This window comes from Cnephaeus nilssonii (assembly GCF_951640355.1).
Source record: "Cnephaeus nilssonii genome assembly, chromosome: 15".
NCBI classification, from domain to species: Eukaryota; Metazoa; Chordata; class Mammalia; order Chiroptera; family Vespertilionidae; genus Cnephaeus; species Cnephaeus nilssonii.
In genome coordinates this window covers 25,423,318-25,451,113 of record NC_137086.1, presented here as the reverse complement: position 1 = coordinate 25,451,113, position 27,796 = coordinate 25,423,318, and the positions used below count along the sequence as shown (strand labels likewise).

At 50.0% G+C, this 27,796-nt stretch overlaps 1 protein-coding gene across 1 annotated transcript in view; it reads left to right on the top strand.

The window, feature by feature from the left end:
• KCNK12 (potassium two pore domain channel subfamily K member 12) overlaps positions 1 to 2,903 on the top strand; it is a 38,461-nt gene extending 35,558 nt beyond the window's left edge. Inside the window, exon 2 of the mRNA XM_079791702.1 lies at positions 1,909 to 2,903. Coding sequence (XP_079647828.1) covers positions 1,909 to 2,810 — 902 coding nt within the window. The 3' untranslated portion in view covers positions 2,811 to 2,903. The remainder of the gene's footprint in view (positions 1 to 1,908) is intronic.
• Positions 2,904 to 27,796: the final 24,893 nt, after the last annotated feature.

Here is a 27,796-nt window from a genome sequence, read left to right as displayed (position 1 = left end):
AGGGAATCTAGAGGACGATTAACACACAGGTTTAAGGAATTACTCTGAAAAAAATATTTTCTCAGACCCTTTTAAGGAAATAGTAAGCCCAGGGAGACAAAACTCTACACACACACACACCCCACACACATACTTCCTGGGGCTGGCCCCACCCTACTAGCAGCGCAGGTAGCCTCCTGACATTGGGTATGAATTAAACCCTGACCTTTGCCGCAGAGGTGTTGAAAGGTGCTATAGTGCTACTCAGACAGATGATTCATTTTCAGCTCAGACTCCAAGCAGCAGCAACAAAGAGATTAAACCCCCTCCTGTAACCAGAGTCAGGCAGCCTTGAGTCCCACAAAGAGACCACAGCCAGCAGTAGGCTGAGAGCTCAGGTTGGGGGGCGGGGGGGGGGGGGGGGGCAGAGCTGCCACTCTGTGCTGCCCTGCATGGCATGGGCAGAGCCTTCTGCAGAAATCAATTGATAAAGAATCTCCTTTCAAGACTGTGCTTTGAATAAGTGGGTAAGTGAAGACTTAATTATAAGAGCTCAAAGCAAATAAGCAGCTGCCCAGGCACAGAACAGCCCTGCCAAGACAAACGCGACCCCAGACACACACAGCACAGGCCCGCATTGGACCAAAACCTTTCCCTTGGCAAGTGTGAGCAAGGATGACGTGGTCCTTGGGCGAGAAGAAGCTGACGCTCAGTGGCAGCCATGTTTACTCGCTGAGGATTGTGGCCTCCTTCTCAAACAATCCTCTTGTCAGTTTTGTTAACGAAAAAAAACCATTGAAACCTGTAAAGAATTTTAGTGAGTTTATTTGAGCCAAACTGTCGACATATGCCGGGAAGCAGAACCTCAATGAATTGAGATAATGCTCCGAAGAATGGTGGGTTACATCTGTATTTATACATTGCCATCAAAGGAGGGACATAGGTGGGCTACATGAAATTCATTGGTGACGGATTAAAGAGGTGGGGTAAAGTCAAACGGTGGGAAACCCCTGGGATTGGATAAAAAGTAAAATGATGGACACATACTTAGGTGGGTACAGGAACAATTAACATGATAATGAAGGAATTTGAGGCATCTGTCCTGGCGCCCACTACATTTGGTTGTGCCCCAGGGGCTCCAGCAAAAGAAGGAAGTTACAAGCTACCCAGACATCTCACAGATATGTTATCTTAGAGGCAAAAAGGCAAATGGGCTCAGGAAAGATCTAAGTTGATCGTTGTCAGGGAAAATATCGGCCTAGGACATGACTGTCCACTATAACCTGTTTGTAGCTAAATATTTAATTTTCAGACCATCTTTTGTGGTTATTTTAGGTCTCTGAGTTTTCAAGACTGCCACACAGGCCTCCCCTGAGTTTGTCAGGTTAGCAGGTGGCTTCTTTCGTTCACAGTTTCATAAACCCCTTTTCAGAGACCATCAGATATAGCTACCTGGACTGAACACACTCTACCTGGTCCCCAGAAATCCCTTATAAAATGAAGCCTTTATGGAACTCTATCCCTAACAAGGCCCAGGTGTGCCACTGTTACATTAAAAAAACCGACTGGATGGGGTGGAAGAGCCGGTGACACTTGCTTTGCGGCATCTCAGTGGTTTGCACCTGTGCAGTGGTTTCTGTTGTGTCCTGATGGGTCCTTCCTGGTGACCATCTTGCCTCGCCCATTTTGGTTTATAGATCCCCAACAGGAGGGGCCATGTCTCCTCCAACAGTTTATGGGCTGCCAAGATCAGAAACAATGTCTAGTGCCTCTAAGGGAGAGACATGTCTAAACACGGATTCCCCTCCACTTGAGTGATGATACCACTCCAGACAGGAGCCATGTCATCACCTGCGCACACATAGCGCCCACCCCGCAGGGGCCTCCGGCCCAGCCAGGACCTCCCTGACCCTTGCCCTGTCTCCACAGGTTTCGGCATGACCACCCCCGCCACTGTGGGTGGGAAGGCCTTCCTCATCGCCTACGGGCTGTTCGGCTGCGCTGGGACCATCCTGTTCTTCAACCTCTTCCTGGAGCGCATCATCTCGCTGCTGGCCTTCATCATGCGCGCCTGCCGGGAGCACCAGCTGCGCCGCAGCGGCTTGCTGCCCGCCACCTTCGGCCGCGGCTCTGCGCTCTCGGAGGCCGACTGCCTGGCGGGCTGGAAGCCGTCGGTGTACCACGTGCTGCTGATTCTGGGCCTGTTCGCCGTGCTGCTGTCGTGCTGCGCCTCGGCCATGTACACCAGCGTGGAGGGCTGGGACTACGTGGACTCGCTCTACTTCTGCTTCGTCACCTTCAGCACCATCGGCTTCGGGGACCTGGTGAGCAGCCAGCACGCCGCCTACCGGAACCAGGGGCTGTACCGCCTCGGGAACTTCCTCTTCATCCTGCTCGGCGTGTGCTGCATCTACTCGCTCTTCAATGTCATCTCCATCCTCATCAAGCAGGTGCTCAACTGGATGCTGCGCAAGCTGAGCTGCCGCTGCTGCGCGCGCTGCTGCCCGGCGCCGGGCGCGCCCCTGGCCCGGCGCAACGCCATCACCCCGGGCTCCAGGCTGCGCCGCCGCCTGACTGCGCTCGGCGTCGACCCCGCGACCTGCGACAGCGACGCCGAGGGCCGCCGCCTGTCGGGCGAGCTCATCTCCATGCGCGACCTCACCGCCTCCAACAAGGTGTCGCTGGCGCTGCTGCAGAAGCAGCTGTCCGAGACGGCCAACGGCTACCCGCGCAGCGTGTGCGTCAACACGCGCCAGAACGGCTTCTCGGGCGGCGTGGGCGCGCTGGGCATCATGAACAACCGCCTGGCCGAGACCAGTGCCTCCAGGTAGACCGCCCGCCCGCCCGCCTGCCGCCGCGCCGCGTGCGCCAGGGACCCCCAGGCTGGCGTGCCACCCGGCGTGGCTTGCTTTCCTTCTCTCAGACGCTGGCGCTTTCTTAATCTTTATCCAATAAAATGAAACCAAAAAAAAAATTTTTTTTTTTTAAAAAAGGAAATACTCTTTGGACAGGCCTGATGTTATCAGGGGCAGGTTTTGGGGGAACCTGTTTTCCTTGTGGGTCCCCTCTTGGAGAACCGTGGCCCCCCCAGCAGATTCTCCTCCAGGGAGAGAAAAAGTGGCACCCAGACCCTCACGCGAGGCATACTGCAGCCAGGAGAGTGCCAGTCCTGGGTTGTGCAGACTGGCATTAAACCCGGTCCCCATGGGCATAAGCAGCCGGCAACCCCAAAACATATGGTGCAACTTCACATGGCTCTGAGTTACCTCCGCAGCATTTAGAATCCTGGCCCAGCCTAGCAGCTTCCTTCTGGTCGTCAGAAGTGATATAGTCACAGTTTTGACAGGTGGGGGTGGGGAGAGCCATCTGTTACCTCCTGATGTGTATATATAGCACAGCCGCTACACACAAGCGGTGTAGTATTACGCAATGAGATGAAACAAGCACCAACGCGGAGACTGTGGCGTTTCCGAGCTTTGGAAATGGCAGGGGTAAGGGGCTTCGCTGGCCTTTCTCAGCCTGTATTTCCCTCAGCACAGTACCCAGGGCAGCTACTTGTAATGAAGGAAACCAGGGTGGCCTGCCGGAGGGGAGCTCTGGGCGGCAGGAGCCCCGCTCTGCGTCACCTGCCTGATCTCAGAGGCTCCATGCATATCTCTGAACCCCCCCCCCCCCCAAACCCTCCTTTCTCTCACCAGCACCACCCACCAGATCGCTTCTCATCATTAACCAGGAATGTGCGTCTTCTCAGACAAGGCTCTGCTTTGTTAGTGTGGGTTCTGTTTCCTCCTTAACTCTTGATCAGTTCAACATTTTTCCCTTTTAGAGAGAGCCTGAGGGCGCAGAGCACAGCCCCAGCCCACCCTCCTCCTCTGATGAATAGGGCTCTGCCAGCCGCACCCTGGGGGCACCAGGAACCCAAAGCAGCCATTTTACACATGTCAGAGAATTGGGCTTCAGAGCCCATCCTGTTTTGGGGGCACATCCCATTCTAAACCCTATGTGGCCCCCACAGATAATCAAGTGAATGTGTTTCCCCCACAGAGTCGGTACTGGAGGTGGAGGAAGCCGGGAGGGAGGGAGCTGGGGAACAGGTAGATGGAAACAATTTTAGGATTCCAGCTTTGCTCTGGATGATCCTCAAGCTGAGGGACAGGTTCTCCCACACGCTCCCTCTGCCACACAGGGGTCACTGACCTGGAGGAGGGCCAGATCCCCCTCCTGTATTGAAAGGAAGGGCGGGAGAGGTCTTGGACTATGAAGGAACAAAACTTTCAGCTCATTTTCCTCATCTGGAAAGATGATGAGCCCAAGGACAAATGCCAGAGTTTAGTCAGACATGGTATGACCCAGCAATGTACATATATACAGCTTCTGACAGGAAGTCTTAGACAGCACCAGACGCCTCACACCACCGTCTGCCCGAGAGGCATTGAAAGCTGTGAAACCTCCCTCCCTGGCAGGGAGGAAAGCATATGTGTCTGGAACACACACACACACACACACACACACACACCATGCACATACACTATTAAGAGTCACACTTGAATGTCAGCCTCCCCTTTTCCCTTCTAGTTCATGGCAGAAGGAAAAAAAATGACTCTCCAGCTACTCTGGATAATTTCTAATTTGGGCTGAAATAGGTTTTTAAGCACAGTCCCTAAACTGGGGACGAAGCCAAGGAGGCAGCGTGGCCAGGAGAGAGGTCCGTGTTGCTAAATCCTGAAGGGTAGGCTTCTGGAGAGCCATGCTTCCAGGACCCACTGTGACTGTCAGGCAAGCTCCTGAGCATCCCCACCCCAGCCTGCCCCACCCCCACCCCCACCCCCGCCCGGAGTCTGAGGGACGCTGTGGTCACACTGAAGGGACTGCACACACAGGCACACGTTCTCTAGGGCAGGGCCCTCTCACAGGGCCTAGAAACAAAGTGTCAGATTCATCCCTTAAAAGAAGGAAAGATTAAAAAGCACCCAATTAGACGTGTCACCTAGGCAACGAGAAACAAGTTGGGGATCTGAGCCATCCAGAGGGGGAAGTAGAGATCCCCATGATAGAGGCATCTAGATGGTGAGGTCTGAATAGCTGGCAAACAGCAGCCAACCCAGAGGGAGTGAGCACCAGGGACAGCCCAGGAGGCCGGAGACCCAGCGGGCCAGGCTCTCTGAGGCAGACAGGCCGAAGAGGTGCCCAGGCGATCCCCGTGACCACACACATGACTGTGCAGGATCCCATCCCCGCCGAAGGGAACAGGACCTGCCTCCAGAAAAGAACAACTCGGAAGCCCCTTTGGCAGGCTTCTCTGTCCGCAGTGCTTCCGGAAGTCTACCCTACGGTGCGCATGCCTCTGCCTTCGCTGTTTTCACTTCTTTCCCGACACGTTGCCTTTGAGAGGAGGCCACGGTGGGCAGCTCGGGCAAGCTTCTGAAGGAACCGTAGGTTTGAGGGGGCCGGGAATAACCCTTCCCTCTAAGCCACCTCCAGAAGAACACCCGTCCGCCAACGTACAGGGGCAGCTCAGGATCCAGTGGCACGTGTGTTTTTTTGCCCATGTTCTTCTGGTCCCTCCCCCATCTCGGTACATCATGGTCCGTCACCTCAGGCCAAAAGGCTCCCCAGATGCCAGGAAATGCTTCCTGGGAAAAGCCAGGCTCCCAAGTTCAGGGGGATTAATGGAGCCTAGACCACACCTAAAGGGATTGTTTGACCCACAGCTGTCTGCTCACTGCAGTCTACAACTCCCCCAGGCACCAGGAGTCACTTCCTAACCTTAGGCCCATACTCACCCCCTCCAATGCTGGGATGCTGGGGCTGAGGGGCAAAGATGGCATGACCTCTTAAGGAGCCCTTGCCACCCTCTATGGCCACTCAGAGAGTCTTGGCGAATAGCCGGGTCTTCTGACCCCAGACGACTCACCCATGGGGCCCTTGCTTACTAATAAGGCCAGGAGGTCAGGCCCTTATGTCCTTTGACTGAAGCCGGAGCCTCCTGGCCTGGTAAAGGAGGCAGAGGTCTCGGGCAGTGGACAATGCCTGACAGTGCTGAGCATTTGCCAGGAGCCTCACACATCACAGTAACACACACACACACACACACACACACACACACACACACACACACACACCAGCCTTACAAAGAGCGACTAGCTCCATTCCCCAAGGAAACATCCTAGTCTGTGTCACTTTAAGAAGAAAGATTTCTCATTTTTAACTCCCCGGAGATCTACTAGAGCCTGGAAAATTCTTCTCTGCCTGGGGGAGTTCCACGCACACGTTGCATGAATTTGTGTTTTACACAGAAGCCAGCGTCCAAACCCGAGTCAAGCCCTGGCAAATAGCTGCTGAATTCACCCAGGCTCCTGCACCCCTCGGTCAGGCCTCCTGGCAGGGGCCCTCTTCCTGTGTGCTTTGGGGTGAGGGGTGACTGAGTTCTCATGGCCAAAGGAGCCCCGAGGTTCTGGGGAACCGAGGCTGAGGGCAGCCCACAGAGAGCTGTGGGCCAGGTGGTTTCATCTTACTGTAACTTCTTACATTCTTAACCAACAAAAAGCACAATTCCACAGGCACACTGTCTGGAAAGCACCTCCGGACAGATCGCTTCGGGCAGGCACTGCTGAGTCCGGAAGAGGCTGCTGGGGCCTCTGTCGCAGTGGTTATATAACGCGCTCGCCCGCTCCATTCCCTGGGGTGGGGAGGGCCGGAGAGCTGCTGAACCCAGCGTGGACTCGTGGACTCGGGCCTGGACTCTTGCCCCTGGAGCAGCGTGGCACGCACCTTCAGGCTCGCGCAGCCAGCCGGTCTCGTTATGCATTGAGAAGCAAGAGATTTCTGCACTAACCTGACCCAGGCCCTCTTCCCCTGTCTTCTAGCCTCTCCCCGTCCCCCTCCTCCTTAGGGAAGCTCCCCCTGGCTTTACAAATTATTTTCTATGCTTCATGTTCTCTCAGGAGGGGTGGGTAGAGCATGCGGGGCAGGCCTGCAGGGTTTCTTAAACAACACATTTATTTTTCTGAGCAGCACTCCAAGAGAGGGCTTGGTGTCTGAATTAACGGTGAATAAAATGTAGCCTGCCACCCCCTGAGCTGTTTGCTTTCTGTCTGTGGGAGCCACCTGCCTCCCATCTCCCTGCTCACACCTCCTCTCTGGGCCCCCCGGGGACTTCTGTCTGGAGGACTGGGCTTGGGTGGCAGCTCCCCGAGGGGCTGGTGGGGGCAACAATGAACCTTGCGGGCAGCTTGGGCAGATGGGCCAAGGCCAGCATCGGAGAGCCAGGGCCGGAAAGAAGGCAGGGGTGCCCAGGAAACGAGCTGGGGGAGTTGGAGGAAGTGGCCCTGGCTTCCAGCTCTGGCTGTGCACTGGTCTTTCCAAAGGCAGCTTTAAAGATACTGATGCCCCGGCTCCTCCCTCCCCCACCCCCGACCCCCGAGATTCCGATTTCAATGGCATGAGGAGGAGCACAGGCAGGCACTGGAATTTGGGGGAAGCTGCCAAGGTGATTCTAATGGTCACCCGAGGTCTTGAACCTGCACTTGAACACAGAGCACTCACCCTGTGGTGTGGAAAGAGCTCTCCTGTTGACGTTCGGCGTCTGATTTCTAGTCCTGCGCCGGGCCGTCACTGTGCTTGCTCAGACCCGCAGTGTCCCTCACCTCCCAGGAGTCTGATCAAAAGTAAATGAGAGGCTGGGAAGTCTGAAAACTATAAACTGCTCCATAAATGCAGTGCCACCATGGTTAGAGGAATTTCATACCAATAAGGGACCAGGCAGTCCCTGTCACCTCTGCAGGGGAGCCTTTCTGCAGGGCCGGCTGGGAAGAAGGCTGCCCACAATGCCTTTGCAAACCTGTCCTTATTGGCACCCCCTTCAGCACCATCAGAGTAGTGCCAAATAGTGCACGCTCCTCCGAGGCTCTCTCCCTCCCCTCCACAGCCCCCTCCCAGGCCATCATCCTTTTCCTTCAGGTTGTCTTGGAGATGAGAAGTAATTGGCAGGTCACGCAAGTCCTGACCCTACTACCCACCTCGATCTGCAAAATCACTCCCTAGCCTCCTGCAACCCAAAACATTTCATTCAACTGCAGTAACGTCCACGCTGGTCTTTTGGTCTTTTTAATGCTGGTCAAAGGTACTTAACTGATTTCATGACCTTCCTATGAATCACCCCCAGCCGTTTGTAAAACATGGGCCTACAGTCCTTCTGGAAAGAAACCTCCCCATTTCCCTGCTTCCAGCTGAGGTCCTGCTTCCAGCCAGCTGTGGCAGGCAGCAGGGGGGTCTGGGCTCAGGTCACCCAACAGCCCTCCTCTCCCTTCGGGACTCCTGCCCCAGCTGTGTAATCAGCTCAGGCAGGTGTTCCGGCTGCAGGGAGTGGTGCTTACCTGCCTTCCAAGACCTAAGGCCCGTGATTTGTGGTTCCTCTGGCAGTTTAGACCCCCAGCCAGCATCCCTGGATGGACCACCAGCCCACTCCCTTCCACGGTCAGTTAGCTTTCTGTGAAAATATCTTTTCCTAATGAGAAGATAGGAAAAGAGAACTTCCGTTTACCCAGTCAGGCCCAGTCAAGAGATTTGCATATTCATCTCACTACCCCTTATCAATCCTAGGAATTTGGTACTTTTCTCCCATTTGGTCCTCGGTCAGAGAGATTAAGTGTTTGTCTAACTGGGGGCCAGGCACCCCGTGCTAGAGGCTGGAGAGACAGGGTGAGAAAGACTCACTGTCCCTGAACTGCAGACTCATGAGAGGCCGACAGGGCACCGAGTATGGCAGGAGGTCACAGGGCCGTCTGGGCTGCTGGCGCACCCAGGGACGGGCAGGCCGGTCAGGGTGGTCAGGGAAGGCTCTCAGAGACAGCTGTCCAAGCTGAGCCCAGAGGGCGCCCCAGTGAGCCTGCTGGTGGGCCAGGAAGTGTCAGGCAGAAGGAGTGGACATGAGACAGGGACGGGAACCGTGTGTAGAACCACAGGCCTGGAGTCCGCACAGTGCTCCCGTGACTGTAAGAATTGGCGTCTGGGCAAAGACATCACACTCCTGGCCCTGCCTACTCCATTCTGAGGGAAATGCTCACAGGAGGGGCTGGTAGAATCTCTAAAGGCTTAACCGTAGGCAACCAGTGCTCTGCTCACTTCTGGGACTTTGAGCAGATCTCTTCCCCTCACCAAGGCTCCTCCCCATGTCAGCAAAACAGGGGGGCAGGTGGGACGAGCTGGCCTCTTGACTCTCACTCCGAGGCTCAGGAGGGAGGGGAGGAGAAATAATAGTGTTCCACGGGTTCCTATGAAGAACCACCTTTAGCAAATATCTGCCAAGCGCCTGACCCAACGTGCACAGTTTGTGCCAGTTCCTTCTCCACACACTGAGCTGAGCAGGCCCGCCATCTGGATGCAGGAGGGAAGGACACGTGTCCCGCTGAGGACTGGCCAGCTTCCTGCGGAAAGCTGTGGCTTCAACACACATACCCAACCCTGCGCGAGGCCTTGTGAGCTGCAGGTCTCTACTGTCCTTGGTCTCCGCTTCCTCTAAAGCAGTGGTCGGCAAGCCGCGGCTTGCGAGCCACATGCAGCTCTTTGGCCCCTTGACTGTGGCTCTTCCACAAAATACCACGGCCTGGGCGAGTCTATGTTGAAGAAGTGGCGTTAGAAGAAGTTTAAGTTTAAAAAATTTGGCTCTCCAAAGAAATTTCAATCGTCGTACTGTTGATATTTGGCTCTGTTGACTAATGAGTTTGCCGACCACTGCTCTAAAGCAAATAAAGTCCAGTCTCTACAGCTATGCTATTCAAGGCAGCAGCCACTGACCACACACAGTGCTATTTCATTTTAAGTGAATTTAAATTAAATGTAAAATTTAGCTCTTCAGTTGCACTAACCACATTTCAAGTGCTCAGGCAATTAACACCAGAGTTTATAACCTTTAACCCACACCCCATCCTCTCTGCTCCTCCACCTAAAATTGCTCCGGATCAGGTTCGTCAAGTCCATCTTTCCATACCCAGGTCACAGTTCTCGTCTGCCATGTGGGGCGTCTGCCTGTAGGAAGACAGGGGGGGGGCCACTGTGCAAAGGGGAGCAGAGGCAGGCCTAGCTGCCAGCCTGAGCCCAGCTGTGGCCACGGAGGCCTGGCACCTGCAGTTCTCCCTCCACATCTGGGAGCCTCCTCAGCTTTCTTCCTACCGGTGTGAGCCAGTAATTTCCACCTTTGCCTAAGGGGTGAGTTAGGTTACCTTGAAACTGAAAAAATTAGGGCCAACACTGTTTCTTTACCCCACCCCCACCCCCACCCCAAAAAAACTCCTTCCTTGCTCCTTGAGGTCTGAAATGCCTTTTACAGCAATAGCCCCGTTCATGGGCAAGTCCAGTCGTGGAATGCAGACATCCCCGGGAGAGAGTACAGTGACCTATTCACACTAAAGTGTAAATGACTGACAGGGGAGCCTCCCCTGAGACCAGTTTCTGATGGAGCGGGAGGGAAGAGCCTTGGCTCCTGGCAAAGGGGGAAGGGAACCACACTACTCAGATAAAGGCCACGGAAGAGGCCATTTGAGGGCATCGTGGATCAATCTTGCTGACTTCTGGCTTCAGGGAACTGAAGCTGAATGTAAGCTCTTCCCTTAAAAAACAAATTTCTAGTCATCCCCTGATAAATTTCTAACAAATGCTTAATATTTGTTGACTTCATATTTATGTGACAAGGCCTCTGCCCCCCACCCCCAGCTTCTAATATTACTGACCAAATACCCAACATTCGCATGAGTCTCTCAGTCTGTCTGCCTCCTTCATGTTCCAACTTCCTTGCTTCTCTTTGGAGCATCCAGAGCAAGAGGGCGGGAGGGAGATTTCTACTGGCCGAGAGCCTGAGAGAGAGCATCTCTATTTCAGAACCTTGGAGTGTTTGCCCTTCTCAGCTCGCCTATCCTCACCCCACCCTCCCTAATAAGGGGTTTCCATTTCCACTGGTTAAAAATCAAAGTAATAAAAAGGGAGAAATTATTATTTTGGCCATTTTATTCATCCTAAACAAGTCAACAAGAATGTTGCAAAAGCACTGGAGGCAGAACCAAGCTTTGGGGTCCAGAGACGTCTTAGGGTGCATCCTTGTCTGGATGTGGCAGTCCCCCTCACCTCTTTCCCTGAAGGCATCAACTCCCCCCCCGCCCCCCCGCCCCCCCCCCCCGCAGCCTCATGTGAGCAAACAACACCCCCCACCCCCTCCAAGCCATCTGGCCACGGGAGGAGCAAGCCAAGCATCACTGGCCTTTCATTCCCTGCTTGGGTACGCTGCTTAGAGCCACACAGGAAAGCAGCCGGTGGACAAGGCCAGATTCCAGCCTGGGTCGGCCACTCTCTCCCGAAAGGGAGATGCTGGCACAGGCCACCCTCAGCCCTGGTTTAGTCTGACCCTCCTGTGTCACAGAGGAGGAGCCTGGGCAGAGAAGAGAAGCGACGCGCCCAGCCTCCTGGTTGAATGTGGGAAAAGCTGAACTAGAAGCAGATCAGCTGGCACCCCTGGCAAAGAGCCTCTGCTTTTCCCACCACACCAGTCAGAGCCAGGAGAACATGGCCCTGACCCCTACCCCCAAAGGGATGCTACACTCTTGGGTTTGTGGGTTACCTCTCTCCTAACATTTCATCTCCATTGCTCACTTCAAGGCCTTCAAGGTCTAACCCCAGGTAACCTTAGTCCACCTGGCTCCTAAATCCTCTGCCCACTGGCTCTACACAGTGTCATACCCAAAAGTACCTCTCCCCACAGAATTCCAAGGTCCAGTGCAAGAGCCTTCAGTCTTTGCAGCCTCACAGGGACTTTCCTCTCTGCCTTTGTCAATCCCTGCTGGACGGGAGGGGCGATCTCTTTCCTCCATCTTGGGGATGTGTACCAGGCACCTCGCACCCAGTAGAAGGCCACAAGGACCCCTGAGGGTCCCTGTACACACACGTATGCCAGTCCTGCCTGGGCCTGCCAGAGTCGCCAGGTAAGCAAATGAGCCCCCACAAGGACACAAGTAAAACAGGGTTATATAGCCCTGGCTGCTGTGGCTCAGTTGGTTGGACCATCATCCTATGCACTAAAAGGTCACAGTTCGATTCCCAGTCAGGGCACATACCTAGGTTATGAGTTGGATCCCCAGTTGGGGGCCATACGGGAGGCAACTGATCTCCCTATCGATGTCTGTCTCTCTCTCTCCCCCTCTTCTTTCCTCTCTCTCTAAAATAAAAACCAAATCCCCCTCCCCTCCAAAAAAACCCCACTGGGTTATAATAATCCATGCCCAAAAGATGACATGTGTGAAATAATAATGTCTACTTTTAAAGGCCATATGAAGAAAAATGAGGCGGATTACTATGATTTTACTGACAGAAACATTTCTCTCCATAATGTGACTGGAGGTGTAAACAACCAGGGAGAAAGGAGATATTGTGGTTTCCACTTACATGGCCAAGCAAATAAATGACTGATAACAGAGCCCTGCAGAGGGCTGTTTATGACAAAGCTACAGGCAGAAATAGTAGGCCTCGCTGGTACCTCAAGAGGACGGGAAAGGGGGCTAGTGGGGAGGGGTGGGGTGGGCACAAAGGTAAGCAGCTTTGTGGTTTGTCAAAGGCTCACAGGCCCAGCCTCAAAGGGGACAGAGCAGTCACGGCCGCTTGTTCCACCAGCGCTGGGCCCGCTGACAGAGCATCAGCCCCCCGTAGCCGAGACAGGACTCTGTGAGGGACAGGCTCACGGCCAGGCTGGGGAGACTTTGGAACCAGAAGGCTCTGGCAGGGCAGACCACAGTCACACTGGGCAGTCACACCAAGGACGCAGTCCGGGCTCCCACGCCCTCTGCCCGTTGGCTCCCGGCCCTGTCTCAGTGACATCAGCTTGAAGTCAGGCCTGGCCAACAGTGCTCCTGGGCAGCCCGGGTCCCGCAATGAGGCCTCCTCTCCCTCCTCCTCTGAGGCCTGCCCTCAGCTTTTACACTCTGGGAGAAGCATGTGGAAGGGTGCAGTCTGCTGCCTGTGGGGAGGGCAGGGCTGAGGGGCCTGGAAGGGGAGAAGGGCCAAGACAGGCAGGGCCAGCCAGCCCTGGCCTGGGCTCCACCTGTCCCAGCACACAGCATTCTGGGACAGGTCTGTTGAGAACGTGGCCACACCTGTCCTCAGATTCCTCTCACACCAAGGAGGGGAACAGGCTTCTGAGGCTGACACCTGAGTGACCAGATCTTGGGGAGGCCGGCTCTTCCCTCAGCCCCTACTGCAGACCCTCCATCATATCTGAGCCTGAATGGTGGGTTTTTCTATTCAGACTGACCTAGATGAGGGTCCCATTAAGCAAATTTCTTAAGCTCTCTGAGCATCAGTTTCAACACCTTGAAATGGGAAAATGGACCTACCTTACTCCATCAGTGTGAGAATTAACTGAGACGATGGTTATAAAATGCCAGACACAGTGTCCGGCACAGGCATTCGAATGAATATCAATTCCCCTTCTTACCTCCCCTTATCAATCCACAAGTTCTACTTTTCCTGTGTCAATATTACTATCAGGAGCCATCCATCAACCCACCCAACCATCCATTCAACCATCCATCCATGCAACCATCCATCTATCCATCCATCCATCCATCCATCCATCCATCCATCCATCCATCCATCCCTGCATTTATATTACATCATTCATTGAGCACCTTCCATGTAAAAGCTTCTGCAAGTTGTCCAGAGACACAGATCATAGAAACATACGATCTTAGAAGGAAAAATTAAACGTTAGGACCAGGATATAAATAACTTGGCAGAAAGTGAAAAGTATAAAGGAGGCACAGAGAAAGTGTTGGGAGATTAAGCACTCCCAGGCCTCTCTTCAAACTCCAATAGAAGAAAATTACCAGGATTACATTTTATTTGATAAAACATTTCTCCTTCTCTAATGGAGACCATAGGACATTTACCCCCGTTTTACACAAGGATGAAGCCTCAGATTCTAATTATCCTAACCTGGGCCATGGCTTTGTCTCCCCTTTTATTTTACTGTGTTCAGCAATTAGTTGCTCCACTGAGGACTGTGTTCAGAGCCCAGATTCCTTCCAAGATTTTAATTGGACCGTCCATGAGGGATTTCGAAGCCAACAAAATGAGCTAAATGAGGAGATGATGGATACATTAAAGACAGCTGCCTCAGGCCAGAGATTCCCCACACAACAGGGTGCAGGTGAGTCAGTAAAGGGAGAGTTTTGCAGTGTCAGCAGCCCCTTAAATTCCTCTCCCCACCCCCTGAGTCCTGCTCACACTTAAGTCAACCCCAGTAAGATTTAGGGGGAAAATATCTCCCTACGAAAAGTGCCTCATAAACAGCATGGAGTTGCATTTCTCAGCAGATGAAAGAGAAATGTTGTTGCCACAGAAAAGCAAGTACCTGCCAACATGATGAATGGAACACTGCATCGTCTCTGCAGGCCACGAGTCACCCCTGCAGGAGGGATCTGACTGCAAGATTCCTGTAGGACGCTGCCAAGAAAATGCCGCAGATGCTGCTGGTCGAGTTGCTCGTTTGTGGATTTAGAGACAGAAGACACAGCTCTGCCACTTACCAGCCATGTGTTCGTGTGTTCAGGCAGGCCCCTCCGCTCTCTGAGTCTAATCCGCAGGTAAGTGGGGAAATTGCCCACCTTACCACGTCAGCATGCTCTCTGGGAGCACAGGAGGCACAAGGCATGGTGGGAAGCCGGTCCCTCTATCACTCAGTAGCTCAGTGACCCCAAGCAAGCGACTTCCCTTTTCTGAGCCTCCATTTCTGTGTCTGAATAGATTACAGGTTTGTGTGGGGATTAAATGAGATTATGTGCAGAAGTAATGGCGCAAACCAGGCTGCTCCTTGATTCTTGTTCCCTTCCCCTTTGCTGTCCACACGCAGTAGTTCCCCTGGGTCCAGGGCCTCCCTGGGTCCCCAAGCTAAGGCCCACGCCCTTCACTAACACCCCGGGCTCAATGATTCTGGCTCCTAGAATGATTTCCCAAAATGCTTTCTCGTTTCACGACACACTCATGCTCCAGTTCAGCCTTTACGTGACTCGAGTCATTTTCTCAGTGCTGGCTTTTGTGAGTTCAGCACAAAGAGATACTCTTATTCCTCAGGCCATTGCTGGCTCATACAGGCCTCTGTGGGAGTCAGAACCAGGTGCCCTCTGAGCGCACAAAGCCTGGGGCAGGGCATATGGTGGAGGGAAGGCTGGAGTGTAGCCACTCAGCCACTAGCTGGCTGCCCTCATGCAAGGGGCAGATATACCACATCCCTGCTCCTGTTCCTTCTACTTTGCCTCTTCCTCCTCCCCGTCCCCCATCACCACCACCACCACCACCACCATGATAGCAGCAGCTGACACTTGCTAGGAACCAGACACTACTCAGTTTCTCCCACGCAGCATCTGTTCTAACCTCTCAAGTCTCCTAGAAAGAAGTGTGTGGAGCTCAGCTGGCGTGGCTCAGTGGTTGAGTGTTGATCTATGAACCAGGAGGTCACGGTTCGTATTCCCAGTCAGGGCACATGCCCAGGTTGTAGGCTGGATCCCCAGTGTGGGGCGTGCAGAAGGCAGCTGATCAACGATTCTCTCTCATCATTGATGTTTCTATCTCTCTCTCCCTCTCCCTTCTCTGAAATCAATAAAAATATATACATATAAAAAAGGAAACGTGTGGCTATGGGCTGATTTCCTCAGTCCAGCACCCCTTCTTCACTTCTTTGGAGCACGGTCCTCCCCATCACCCCTGGGGAACCTCTCCACCCCTGTTTGGCATGGTTCTGGCAGGGCTGCCCTTTCAAGGTGATTGGAATCCTTCCTGGGACTTTAAACGTGGACCCTGAAGAGAGAGGCCCTCTTCCGTCTGGACTGAGAGTTGGAGGGATTTGACCCCGTTGCTGTCTGTTGGTGGCCATGACCCCCCTCACATAAAGGAACCCAAGGACAAGGCAGACACCACCGAGGCCGGGAGGAGAGAGGGAAGGCAAGGCCACTGCCTGAGATCAGCAGCGCCTACCCCAGACAGCTCGTTTTGTGTAAGTTAATATGGGTTGGCTTTCTCTCACCTGAAAGCAAAATAATTAGCAAATAGACAAGTAAATTAAATAGATTTGTTACTATCCTCACTTTACAGATGTGGAAAATGAAGGTAGGTGCCTGAGGTCCAGAGCAGAGCAGAGACCGTGCATGACTGTGTTCCATTCTACTTGAGTGTCCCGTGTGGCCATGTGCTGGATGCTGTACAGAGAGAACAGTGTAGAAATGGTTATTTTTCTCTTAAAAGTAACAATCTAGAAGTCCAGTCACATGTTACTGACATGACCCCACTTGATCAAATGCATGTATGGGATGCCATATTTATGGTTTGCACGATGCTGCAAAACCACTCACATCAGCCCTAAATGGTTTGGCTCAGTGGATAGAGCGTCGGCCTGCAGACTCAAGGGTCCCAGGTTCGATTCCGGTCAAGGGCATGTACCTTGGTTGTGGGCACATCCCCAGTGGGGTGTGTGCAGGAGGCAGCTGAGTCGATGTTTCTCTCTCATCGGTGTTTCTAACTCTCTATCCCTCTCTGTAAAAAATCAATAATAAAAAAAAAAACCCTCACATCAGTGGATGTACGTGGTGCATCTGGAATCTGAGTAATTCACAGAAGCATGAGTCTCGGAGCCTCTTTTGAGGCCCATTAGGAGTTGGTGGTCATGGCTTTTCATTCTGGCTCACTTAGTACATGAGTCACCCAGGGACCCTTTGGACACAAGCAACAAAAGCCAAAAGGAAATTGGTGGGCTTAGTGACTCAGAAACCCCAAGGACTCCAATTACCGTGGCCAGCTCACTTTTGCACCTTTCCCCCACCCACCCCTAATAGCTCTCCCCTCTGTGGGCCCACTCAATTTGTTTCCCCACTGCTGATGGGCTCCCTGGGGTGGCTGGGTGGGGTAGGGGAAGGGGAAGGGAGGTGAGAGGCATGCCCACAGACAGCTCCAGGCAAGCCACACCCCAATTTCACCATCTTGGAGGAAGGAGAGCCTGTAACAGTGATGGCGAACCTATGACGCGCGTGTCAGCACTGACACGCGTAGCCATTTCTGATGACACGCGGCCGCTGAGGTTTATTAAATACAATTATACATAACAATTATACAGTTATGTTATTTAAACTATAAATATCGCGAAATAATGTTTTTTCCTCAAAGTGACACACAACCCGAGTTATGCTCAGTCTTTTGGCGAAGTTTGACACACCAAGCTCAAAAGGTTGCCCATCACTGGCCTATAACCTGGCGGCACAGCTTGGTTCACTGGCCCATCTCTGTGGCCAGGACAGCAGGCCCAGTGACTGGCAGCCCCTTCAGATCTGCATTGAGAGGCTTCACCAAGAAATGTTGGGAGGGGATGGTGAACAGACAAAATATCAGCTATCACCTCACTGTCAACACAGATTAGAATTTGGGGACGGCTTAGTGGAGGTCATCCAGTACAGCCTGCCCCGACACAGAGGGATGTGGCACACAGGTGCTTCCCATCTTCATTCTTGGCAATTCCACCTCCGACCACCGGTGCGACCTCGGTTTCCTCATATCTGGTCAAGTATTTGAATGTGATGGTGTCGTCTGAAGACCCCCCCCAGCTCTGATCATCCAAGGACTGTCACAGCTGCAAGAAACGAAGCCCTCTTGGGCTTGAGCCCCAGCCAGTGTTGGAGCTGGCGCTAAAGTAATGAAAGTGGGGCCTGGCCAGAGGCAGGCAGGGAAGGACTGAGGCCACGACAGGAGGCCACGCAGAGTGAAGATCAGGAAGTCGCTGGGCCTGGGCTTAATTGCAAGATTAAATTGCTTGTGAATGAGAAAGAACCGACATCAGACCATTCAAAGTGGTCAGGATGTTTCAGAAATTTGGTCCGTAGGCTGCCTGGGAAGACTATGGGGCCAGGATGGTAGATTTGGAGGCCCCAGAAAAGGAACCTGAGAGGGTAAAATCTACATGTGGAATGAAAGCAACTCCGCTTCAAGCCAAGGAAGTTGGGCCATTCCTAACACGGCTGTAGGGCTGCTAGCCCACAAGAGGACGTCTTAAAGCCGGAAGAGGCTCCGTCAGCAGGGCTCCCAAGGGACGGTGCCCTCTTTTGAGCCGTCAGCTGGGACCTCTGGTGACCATAGAATCTGAGCAGGAGTCACCGTGGGACTAGCTCTGTCATTGTGATGCCTCCACCAGCTCACCAAGTGTCCCTAGCCATGTAGATGGAATTGCTCACTAACTCCCGAGACACACGGAGGAAGGGCTGCCTTTGAAACAAGTAAGACCAGCTGAGGACAAACAGGAGTCTGTCTCAGATAAGGAGGAACCAAGAGACAGACATGGATTGATTCCAAGCGGTCTGAGAGATAATGTCATTAAGAGAGCCACAAATATCTACTGAGAAGTCAGAAGAAAGCAGAAATGGCCTCAAAAAACCCTGTGAGGTAACCCTGAGATTGTCAGCAGGATTCTGGGAAGGGAGGAATTTGGCCAATGACATGTAAGTCCTGAACTTCCCCCAGAGTTTGCTCTGCAGCGAGGTGTCCTTGAAGCACAATTTCTTCCCCAAAGGGACTACAGTATTTACAGCGCTGCCCTTTAGAACTATGGCACAATTTCTAGACAAAAGAAACTGCTCTTTCTTCTAGTTCCTTTATTTTCTAGCCCAGCGGTCGGCAAACTCATTAGTCAACAGAGCGGCAAACCGAGGCTCGTGAGCCGCATGTGGCTCGAGAGCCGTATGTGGCTCGAGAGCCGCAGTTTGCCGACCACTCGTTCTCAGACCAAGGGAAAACCTGGTGGGAGGAGGGATGAGAGAAGGGGATCATCTTAATAAGTATAATGGTCCTTCTGAAAGTCTACAAGCAAGGTGAAGCTCAGTAATTACCACGTAGATCTGGTGCTCAAAAAAATCAGATCAGGTTCCTTATTTCCAGCTAAGTTAATCGATCCCAGGAAAAGGGGAGAAATAATTTCCGAATACATAAAAATGTATTACCAATTTTTAAATTGAATTTATTGGGGTGACATTAGTTAATTATATAGGTTTCAGGTGCACAATTCTACAATCCATCATCTGTATATTGTAGTGTGTTCACCACCCAAAGTCAATTGTCCTTCCATCACCCTTTATCCCCCCTGTACTCTCCTCCATTTCCCCCACCCCCTTTCCTTCTGATAATTACCATACTGTTGTCTGTGTCTGAGTTGTTTTCTTAATCCCTTCCCTTCTCACACAGCCCCCAACACCCCTCCCCTCTGACAGAGGGAAACTTATGTATGTTGGGGGGTATCAGTGTCAATAATCCAGGTCCACAGGGATTGCACTGTGTACAACTGTTTCCTGAGAAGGGACTTCATGTCTGCTGTGCTCAGAACTGTGGGCGAGACAGACAAGGTCCTGAGTTTTTAGATTAGTTGGATTCCATAGAAACAGTGATCACAGAGTGGAGTCAAGTCCGAAGAAGTTAATTATAAGGAAAAGAGAAGAACAGAAGCCAGAGGATGCCTTGAGGGGAAGTATACCAGGTGGGGCTGCAAAGACAGTGGTTAGAAGAGGAAACATCATCATCCAAAGCATTTACAAGCACCAAATTAAAAATCCCTTGCCATCGTCCAGCGTCATCCTACGAACCAGAAGGTATGGTTCGATTCCCGGTCAGGGCATGTGCCCGATCTCCAGTGTGGGGTGTGCAAGAGGCAGCCAATCAATGACCCTCTATCACTGATGTTTCTATTTTCCTCTCCCTCTCCTTTCCTCTCTGAAATCAATAAAAATGTATTTTTTTTTAAAATCCCTTACCATTCCCAAAATGAGCTTTGGTCAACTGCCCCTACGGGGTAGAGAGGATAGCTAAAGGACTTTATTTCCCAAGCTCTCTCGGTGTGGATACGTAACTCAGTTCTGGCCAAGATGCAAGTGGAAGCAATGTGTACAACCTTCATGTTTTCTTAAAGGTAGGAAATTGCATCCTTGCACCTTCCTCCAAACTGGCCAGGGAAGTAAATTATTTTTAATCACAATTTTAAGGGTGCTTGAAGATATTTTGTGATATTAAATACTCCTTGATTTAATTTAGATTTTTCTCTATCAATTTAGATGGTCTCCAAGAAAAGTACATGTTATGCAGTAATGCAAAAAATGTTAACATGCAAAGATCACTATATATACTTTTAGACGGTTTTCTTTCTGTTAATTTTCAATTTAAATTTGACTTTTATCAAAGTAGTAAACATAATTTTTTGAAAATCTAATGGTAGTAACATGAGATTTATAATGAAAAACAGCAGCTCCTTTTCATGCTGCCCCAGTGGCAGCCACTTTCGGCTGAGAATACTCTAGCATTTATTCCCACACTTTAAAATTACATGCGTATACTGTTATTTCATAACTTCTAATTTTAGACATTATCTTACACAGAGTGGCAGATTTATTCTTACACCCTTCCCCATCCCAATATGCAGAGTTGTTAACTATTTTTCTTAAATCACTGTTGGTGTTTAAATTATTATAACTAAATGAGTAAATTCACAGTTTACTATCATGATATTTACTTTTAAAAATAACATCTTGATATTCCAGGAGTTAATAATCCCACCCACTCCCCCCTTTTCCCCAATTGCTGTTTCTTTGTAGCTTTTAATAACTCAACCCCAAATTCCTCTTAACACAAACACAGCAAGCCCGTTTGTTCCATTTGTGACTGGTATCCATCCTCCCAGGATTCCTGTCCTCCAACTGGTTGCTGCCTAGATTTGTTTCAAGTTACTAGTTTTCAATCTTGAAGGTTACTTATGTCATACCCAATCCTGCACTATCTCCTCATCCCTACGATGGACTCGCCCCAAACCTAGACTTAAGCTCCTGGAGCTGAGGCTTGGAAGTGCTGCTCTGATCTAACCAGCTTGCCTCGCCCATCTCAGAGATCCTCCCCGATTCTGTCGGCTTGGAATTCATTGGGTCTTTTTTTCTCCATGTCTGAGTCTAGTGAAGGGGCCACTAAAAGGATTTCAGGGAAAAGAATTATCAGTGAATACTTCCAAGGCCTCAACGTACTTGGACCACAGTGAATAAAAAAAAGTAAAGCAGCAAAGTGTTCTGTTGCTGATTAGAGCATTGGGAGTTAGATTATTAACACGGCACTAAAAAAGGGAGGGATGAGGGCAGGGACCACTCGGATGCTGGCATAGAATAATTGCAACCAAGGTTTGAGCTCTTTTATAGCATCTATGGAAAAATCATCTATAATAATGAAAGTGTAATATGCAAATCGACTGAACGTCCAGACGACCACTCTGTGACAAGCACTGGCACCAGGCCAGCCAAGGTGGGTGCGATGCGATTGGTCGGGGGCCCCGCCATCGCCCCACGATCGCCCCATAGAGGGAGGCCCAGGCCATCCTCTGCGGGGCAATCGATGGGGGGGCTCCGCAATCAATCGCCCCAAAGAGGAAGGCCCAGGCCACAGAGGGAGGCCCAAGCCACCTGGCTGGTGGCGCTGTGGCAGGTGGGCGGGGCCCCCCTCTATGGGGCGATCCATCTAGGGGCCCCGCGATCGATCGCCCCACAGAGGGAGGCCTAGGCCACCAGCCACTGTGGTGGGTGTGCGGGGCTGGCCAACAATTTCCCTGCAGAGGGAGGCCCAGGCCAGCCAAGCAATCGCACCCTATGCCTGTCACCCACAGAGGGAGGCAACCTGTGGAGGGATGGGGGGGGGGGCAGCGCCGCACAGATGGCAAGCAGTGGCAGCAGCGGGGGCAGGGCCAGCTGCCGTCAGCTGGGGGAAGGAAAGCCCTGACATAGGCCCTGATCGCCGGCCAGGCCTAGGGACCCTACCCGAGGGGTCCTGGATTACGAGAGGGTGCAGGCTGGGTTGAGGAACCTCCCCCATGCACAAATTTCGTGCACCAGGCCTCTAGTCCTATATCATAAAAGAGTAATATGCAAATTGACCCTAATGGAGGAACGACTGGTCGCTCCACCAGGGAGCAGACACTCAACGCAAGAGGTGGTCAGTGCACTCCCACGGGGGAGCTCCGCTCAGCCACAAGCCGGGCTGATGGCTGCGAGTGCAGTGGTGGTGGCAGGAGCCTCTTCCGCCTCTGCGGCAGCACTAAGGATGTCCAACTGTGGCTTAGGCTGAGCGGGCCTAAGCTGTTAATCGGACATCCTCCAAGGGCTCCCGAGCTGCCAGAGGGATGTCCCCTGGGGATCGGGTCTAAGCTGGCAGGTGGACATTCTCCAAGGGCTCCGGGACTGCAGGAGGGCGCAGGCCAGGCTGAGGGACCGCCCCCTCCCAAGTGCACGAATTTTCATACACCGGGCCTGTAGTTTCATATAATCATGAAACATTAAATACCACCCCAGAGAACACAAAGTGGTGGCCCTTGAACAAAATCAGAACTGCAAACCATTTTCTTGGCCAGCAGTGTTTTTAAATTTTTTAATGCTTTCAGATTAGGGCATTCACCTTAACCCCACTATTCTCTGTACCCCACACCTGCCTTGCCCTGGTGTGGCAATTTAGAACTCAAATAATTCAACCCCCTTAAATTACACAAGAGGGGTGAAAATCCAAGGAGGGATAATTTCAAGACACCTGCTAAGTGGCAAAGCAAGGATGAACACAACTCAAACAGCCTTCCTGACACACCACATTGCTGCCCACTTTAATCCATTATGTCCAGGCCTGTGCAGACTCACAAGCACATATTGAGTGATGGAGAAGACCCCCATGGTTATTCCCCATGGGCTGGCTAAAATATTCCTGGCTCAGGACAGAACAAAACATAACCTCAAAGTCAAGTGACCAAAAGATTGGAGTCCACCAGCTTTAGCATCTTCCTCCAAACACTGTTGACATTTAATTCTAACTCCTCATTTTCTTTTTCTTTTTTTTAAATATATTTTATTGATTGTTTACAGAGAGGAAGGGAGAGGGATAGTTAGAAACATCGATCAGCCACCTCATGCACTCCTCCCACTGGGGATGTGCCCGCAACCAAGGTACATGCCCTTGACCAGAATCGAACCTGGGACCCTTCAGTCCACAGGCTGACGCTCTATCCGCTGAGCCAAACCAGTCAGGGCCTAACTCCTCATTTTCCAGGCTTCTGGCTGACCTCTCTTTTCATTTAAACATAATCCTTTGTCCAAACACAGTGTGATGCAATCGCTTGATTCGATGTCAGCACTTGGTGACTGGTGGACTTGAGAAACAATGCAGCTTCTTTTTTTTTTTTTTTAAATATATTTTATTGATTTTTCACAGAGAGAAAGGGAGAGGGATAGAGAGCCAGAAACATCGATGAGAGAGATACATCGACCAGCTGCCTCCTGCACACCCCCCACCGGGGATGTGCCCGCAACCAATGTACATGCCCTTGACCGGAATCGAACCTGGGACCTTTCAGTCCGCAGACCGACGCTCTATCCACTGAGCCAAACCGGTTTCGGCACAATGCAGCTTCTTAATTGCTGTTTCCCAGGTGGGCAGCAGGGGCTCAGGTGAATGCCTTGGTGCCCGGAGACAAGCCTTCCACAGGAGTGCCAGCTTCCATGCAGAATCAGAAATACAAACATCTGCACCACACTCCCTTTACTTTGCTCAACTCCCATTGCATTGCCCACACCCCTCTTTTAGACTTATTTAGAAAGACTAAATTTATCACATGTGTGTATCTCAGATTCCTAACTGTATTTTAAGCCTCTGAATGAAAAAAAAAAAAAAAAAAGACAGCTCTCAGAGACAAGTTGCTGCGGATCAAATCGCAGCTCTGCCACTTACCAGCTGTGACCTGGGCAAGTTACTGAATCTGAACCCAGGGTTCTCATTTATGGAGCACAGATAATAGAAGTACGTACCTGCCTTTTAGTATTAAGAGGAGGAACCTTTCAGAAGCCCCTGCCTGGACCTTTTCAGATGCTCACAAAGTATTTAATGTTGCCGGATTGTTCATGCACATTGTAATATTAAGGGTTCAATGTGGAAAGTCATTTTCATGATTGATTTGGCTGAGCCAGGCAATGTTTAGCAATAAAACCTCATTATGTGAAGAAAAATGTTTAGCAATAAAAGCTCATTATGTGAAGAAAAATGAATGAAAGACATCTTGCTGGATGGATGATGTATATTAAAATTTCAGATCAGTTGCTGAACTAAAAATAGTTGTATTAGTTAGACTGAACTATACTTAATTTGGTTTTAAGCTATCTCCATTCAAAATTATTCATAATATTAAACTGATCATTATAACTGGTGTCAACAAAATTCTAGGAAATAAACACAATAGTAATCCTATATAATAAAAGCCTAATATGCTAAGTGTATGGTCGTCCTGTTGTCGGTTCAACCAATCAAAGCATAATCTATATAGACAGCCCTCGGGTTACGTTGGACTCGACGTATATCGTTTCGTGGTTACGTTGCCATCTCCCATTTATAAAAAAAAAGTTCTGCCATTCAATGTATGTACATATGTGCTTTTTGTTTTTTATTATTTATTTACCACAAGGTCAGGAATTGTTATCTTTCTTTTCAAATTTTTTTACTGTTTCACTTCATTGCTGCTGTGTATGTGCTCCATGTGAGTGACATAGGTGCTTATGTAGGTGGGTTCTGACTTACAGTGAAAATCGCATTACATTGTGCAGTTGGAACAGATCTCCGATGTAACCTGAGGACCTACTGTATATATAAAAGCCTAATATGCTAAGTGTCCGATCGTTCATTTGACTGTTCAACCAGTCACTATGACACACACTGACCACCAGGGGGCAGACGCTCCAACTAGTAGGTTAGCTTGCTGCTGGGGTCCGACCAATCAGGACTGAGAAAGATGGGCCGGACACACCCTGGATCCCTCCCGCGGTCCCTCCCCAGCCCCAATTGTGCACTGGTGGGGTCCCTCAGCTCTCTTGCAATCTGGGACCCCTCAGGGGATGTCGGAGAGCCGGTTTTGGCCCAATCCCACAGGCCAGGCTGAGGGACCCCACCAGTGCACAAATTCGTGCAACCGCCCTCTAGTAGTAGTATAATATAGGTTAATTGCTATGGTTGTAATTACTGGTTGATTCTGCCACGCCGACAAATTCATTGTCATTGTTCTTTTGTTAGAATAAGAAACTGTCCAGACAGAATTTTCCCTCCTTCTAAATTTAACCCTTTCAGGGAGTTTCTAATTTCTCTTCACTCTTGGAGGTGAACCAAAGACAGTGGCAACGTAGTCTTCTATTCACCAAGGCTAAAAATAAGAGCAGGATGGTCCAGTGAAGGCCGCCAACATCCCAGACGGTTATGCCACTGCCGAATTTCCCAGATCGCTGGGTTAAAGATGTGTGTGGGCACTTCTGTTTGGACAAACCACATGACAAAGCAAAAATATGCCAACTTACGTTGAATTTGGACCATGTTCTGAATGTTGTCTGACACCATGGACGCTCTGCTTCCAGGGAGGCGGGGAAGCTGCTGTACCAAGTCCAGACAAGGGCTTCCCGTCCCCCCTCAGAGAACCGGAGACACTGCCATGACAATGAGACATTTTCTAGCTCAGCACTGCACCAGAATGCTCAGACATCGGGAAACTGGCAAAACAGGCAAGTTCTAAAGCAGCACAACCAGAGAAAGCAGCAGCTGTGTGTGTCAAGAACAGGGAGGACAAGCAGAAAACTATTAAGTTGGGCTCCACTTCGTTTTAGTCTAAAAATATGTGTATCATTCTGGGCATTTTCATCACCTTCCCTGGCCACTCTATCTCCTTAACCCAAACACACTAGGAAGGCAGTAAAAATCTTCTTTGTATATGAAAATTCCCTTTACTTGTTTGTTTTCCCCATAAGTTGATCAACAGTGTTTCGTTTATTTCGGACCAAGGGCTAGTTTTTCTTCTGACTGATCTGTACACCGTTTTCTTCTGTGCATCCATTTTAATCAACAGAAAAACTAACAAGCTTAAAGAACCACTCAGTACTGAATCAGCAGCTCATACCATATGCTGTGGGTAAAAACATACTTCCCAAAAATGCTAAATGCAGAAAGACCAAGGATAGAAGATGCATTTAATACTCAAGAAGTCTAACAGGATGTGCTTAGTGTGTGGAACATTGAGAGTTTAAGGAGAAAATGTTATTTTTTTATATATATATCCTAAAACATCTTTCTTCTGTTCTGTTACAAAGAATATTTTAAGGGAAAAAAATTAAATTACCAAAATAATTGCATCTTGAATGGATTCTTAGTGCTTTTAAAAATACCAAAAAAGCCCTAGCTGGTTTGGGTCAGTGGAGAGAGTGTTGGCCTGCGGACTGAAGGGTCCTGGGTTCAATTCCTGTCAAGGGCACATGCCCGGGTTGTGGGCTTGATCCCCAGAAGGGGGCGTGCAGGAGGCAACCAATCAATGATTCTCTCTCATCATTGATGTTTCTCTCTCTCTCTCCCTCTCTCTCCCTTCCTCTCTGAAATCAATAAAAAATACATATTTTAAAAAAAAGTATTTTCTCAGAAATGTGGTTGTGTGACCAACAAATTTCATAATAAAGTATGGTTGAATTCAAAATTTTGGATATTAATATATTCACTTTTATTCTGGTATTTTTCAAGTTCATGTTTGAGCGAAGAAAAAGAAACCACATTATAATTAAAATTTTAAAATCTAAATGTCTTTTGTCAGATCAGATATTAGTTTATCTTTTGCTTTACTTACATCTAACACTCCAAAAGGAAGAAGACTTTAATTGATGGTCCGGTTGATTCATTAGCATATCCATGTAATAAGCAGAGTTTACATCTGAAACAGGTCTATTATGTGTTTTTCATTCTCAAAAACACCTTAGAACTAAACACAAAGTCTCTTTGAGAGAAATGAATGTCACCTGATTTATCAGAACCCAATAGACATGATTTCTCAGAATCAACACTCTCTCCCTCCCTCCAATTCTGTAGCCCTCACAACTAAATCCATGGACTGACCACCATTTTATACATACTTTTGTGCAGCAGTCAAGAAACACTCCTTCACAGCTAACCAGAGGATGAATGTTGAAATTGCTTTTTTTAGTTATAAGTCTTTCACTTATAAGCGACTAAATGACTTTGTAAACCAATAAAAATGTACACATTTAAATTCTTCCTAAGTTTATCTTCTCCCCAACCTTTTGGTATCCATAAAAGAAAAACTATTGTAACTCATTCTAATGATGATTTTTAAAAGGGTATGTTACAGCATGGCTCAGTGGTTGAGCATTGACCTTTGAACTAGGAAGTCACAGTTTGATTCCTAGTCAGGGCACATGCCCGGGTTGTGGGCTCAATCCCGTGTGGTGTGCAGGAGGTAGCCAATCAATGATTCTCTCTCATCATTGATGTTTCTATCTCTCTCCTCCTCTGAAATCAACAAAAATATTTTTTTTTTAAAAGGGGGACATGGTAAACTAAGATGAGCATTTTAAAGGGCTCATTGGTCTTAAATTTTCATGTTGTCATACCTAATTTTAAGTTCTTAAAACATAATTATATACTTTTACAACAATTATATAACAAGCACCTATAAAATCACCCACCCCTCAGGTCAAAATAGATGCTCTAGTGCTCTAGAATCTCCCTCCCCATCCCTTAGACAACCCACTCATATGAATGGGACAAACTGTATTATTCCTTATGTGTCACTTGCTTAGTTTTTAAGATATCATCCATGTTGTTTTATGCAGGTATCATTCATTTTTCATAGCTGGGCTATTCCCATTCTTGTATATACATCATAGCACAATGTGTATAAGCACCTCTATAGAGTATGCACCTAGGAGAA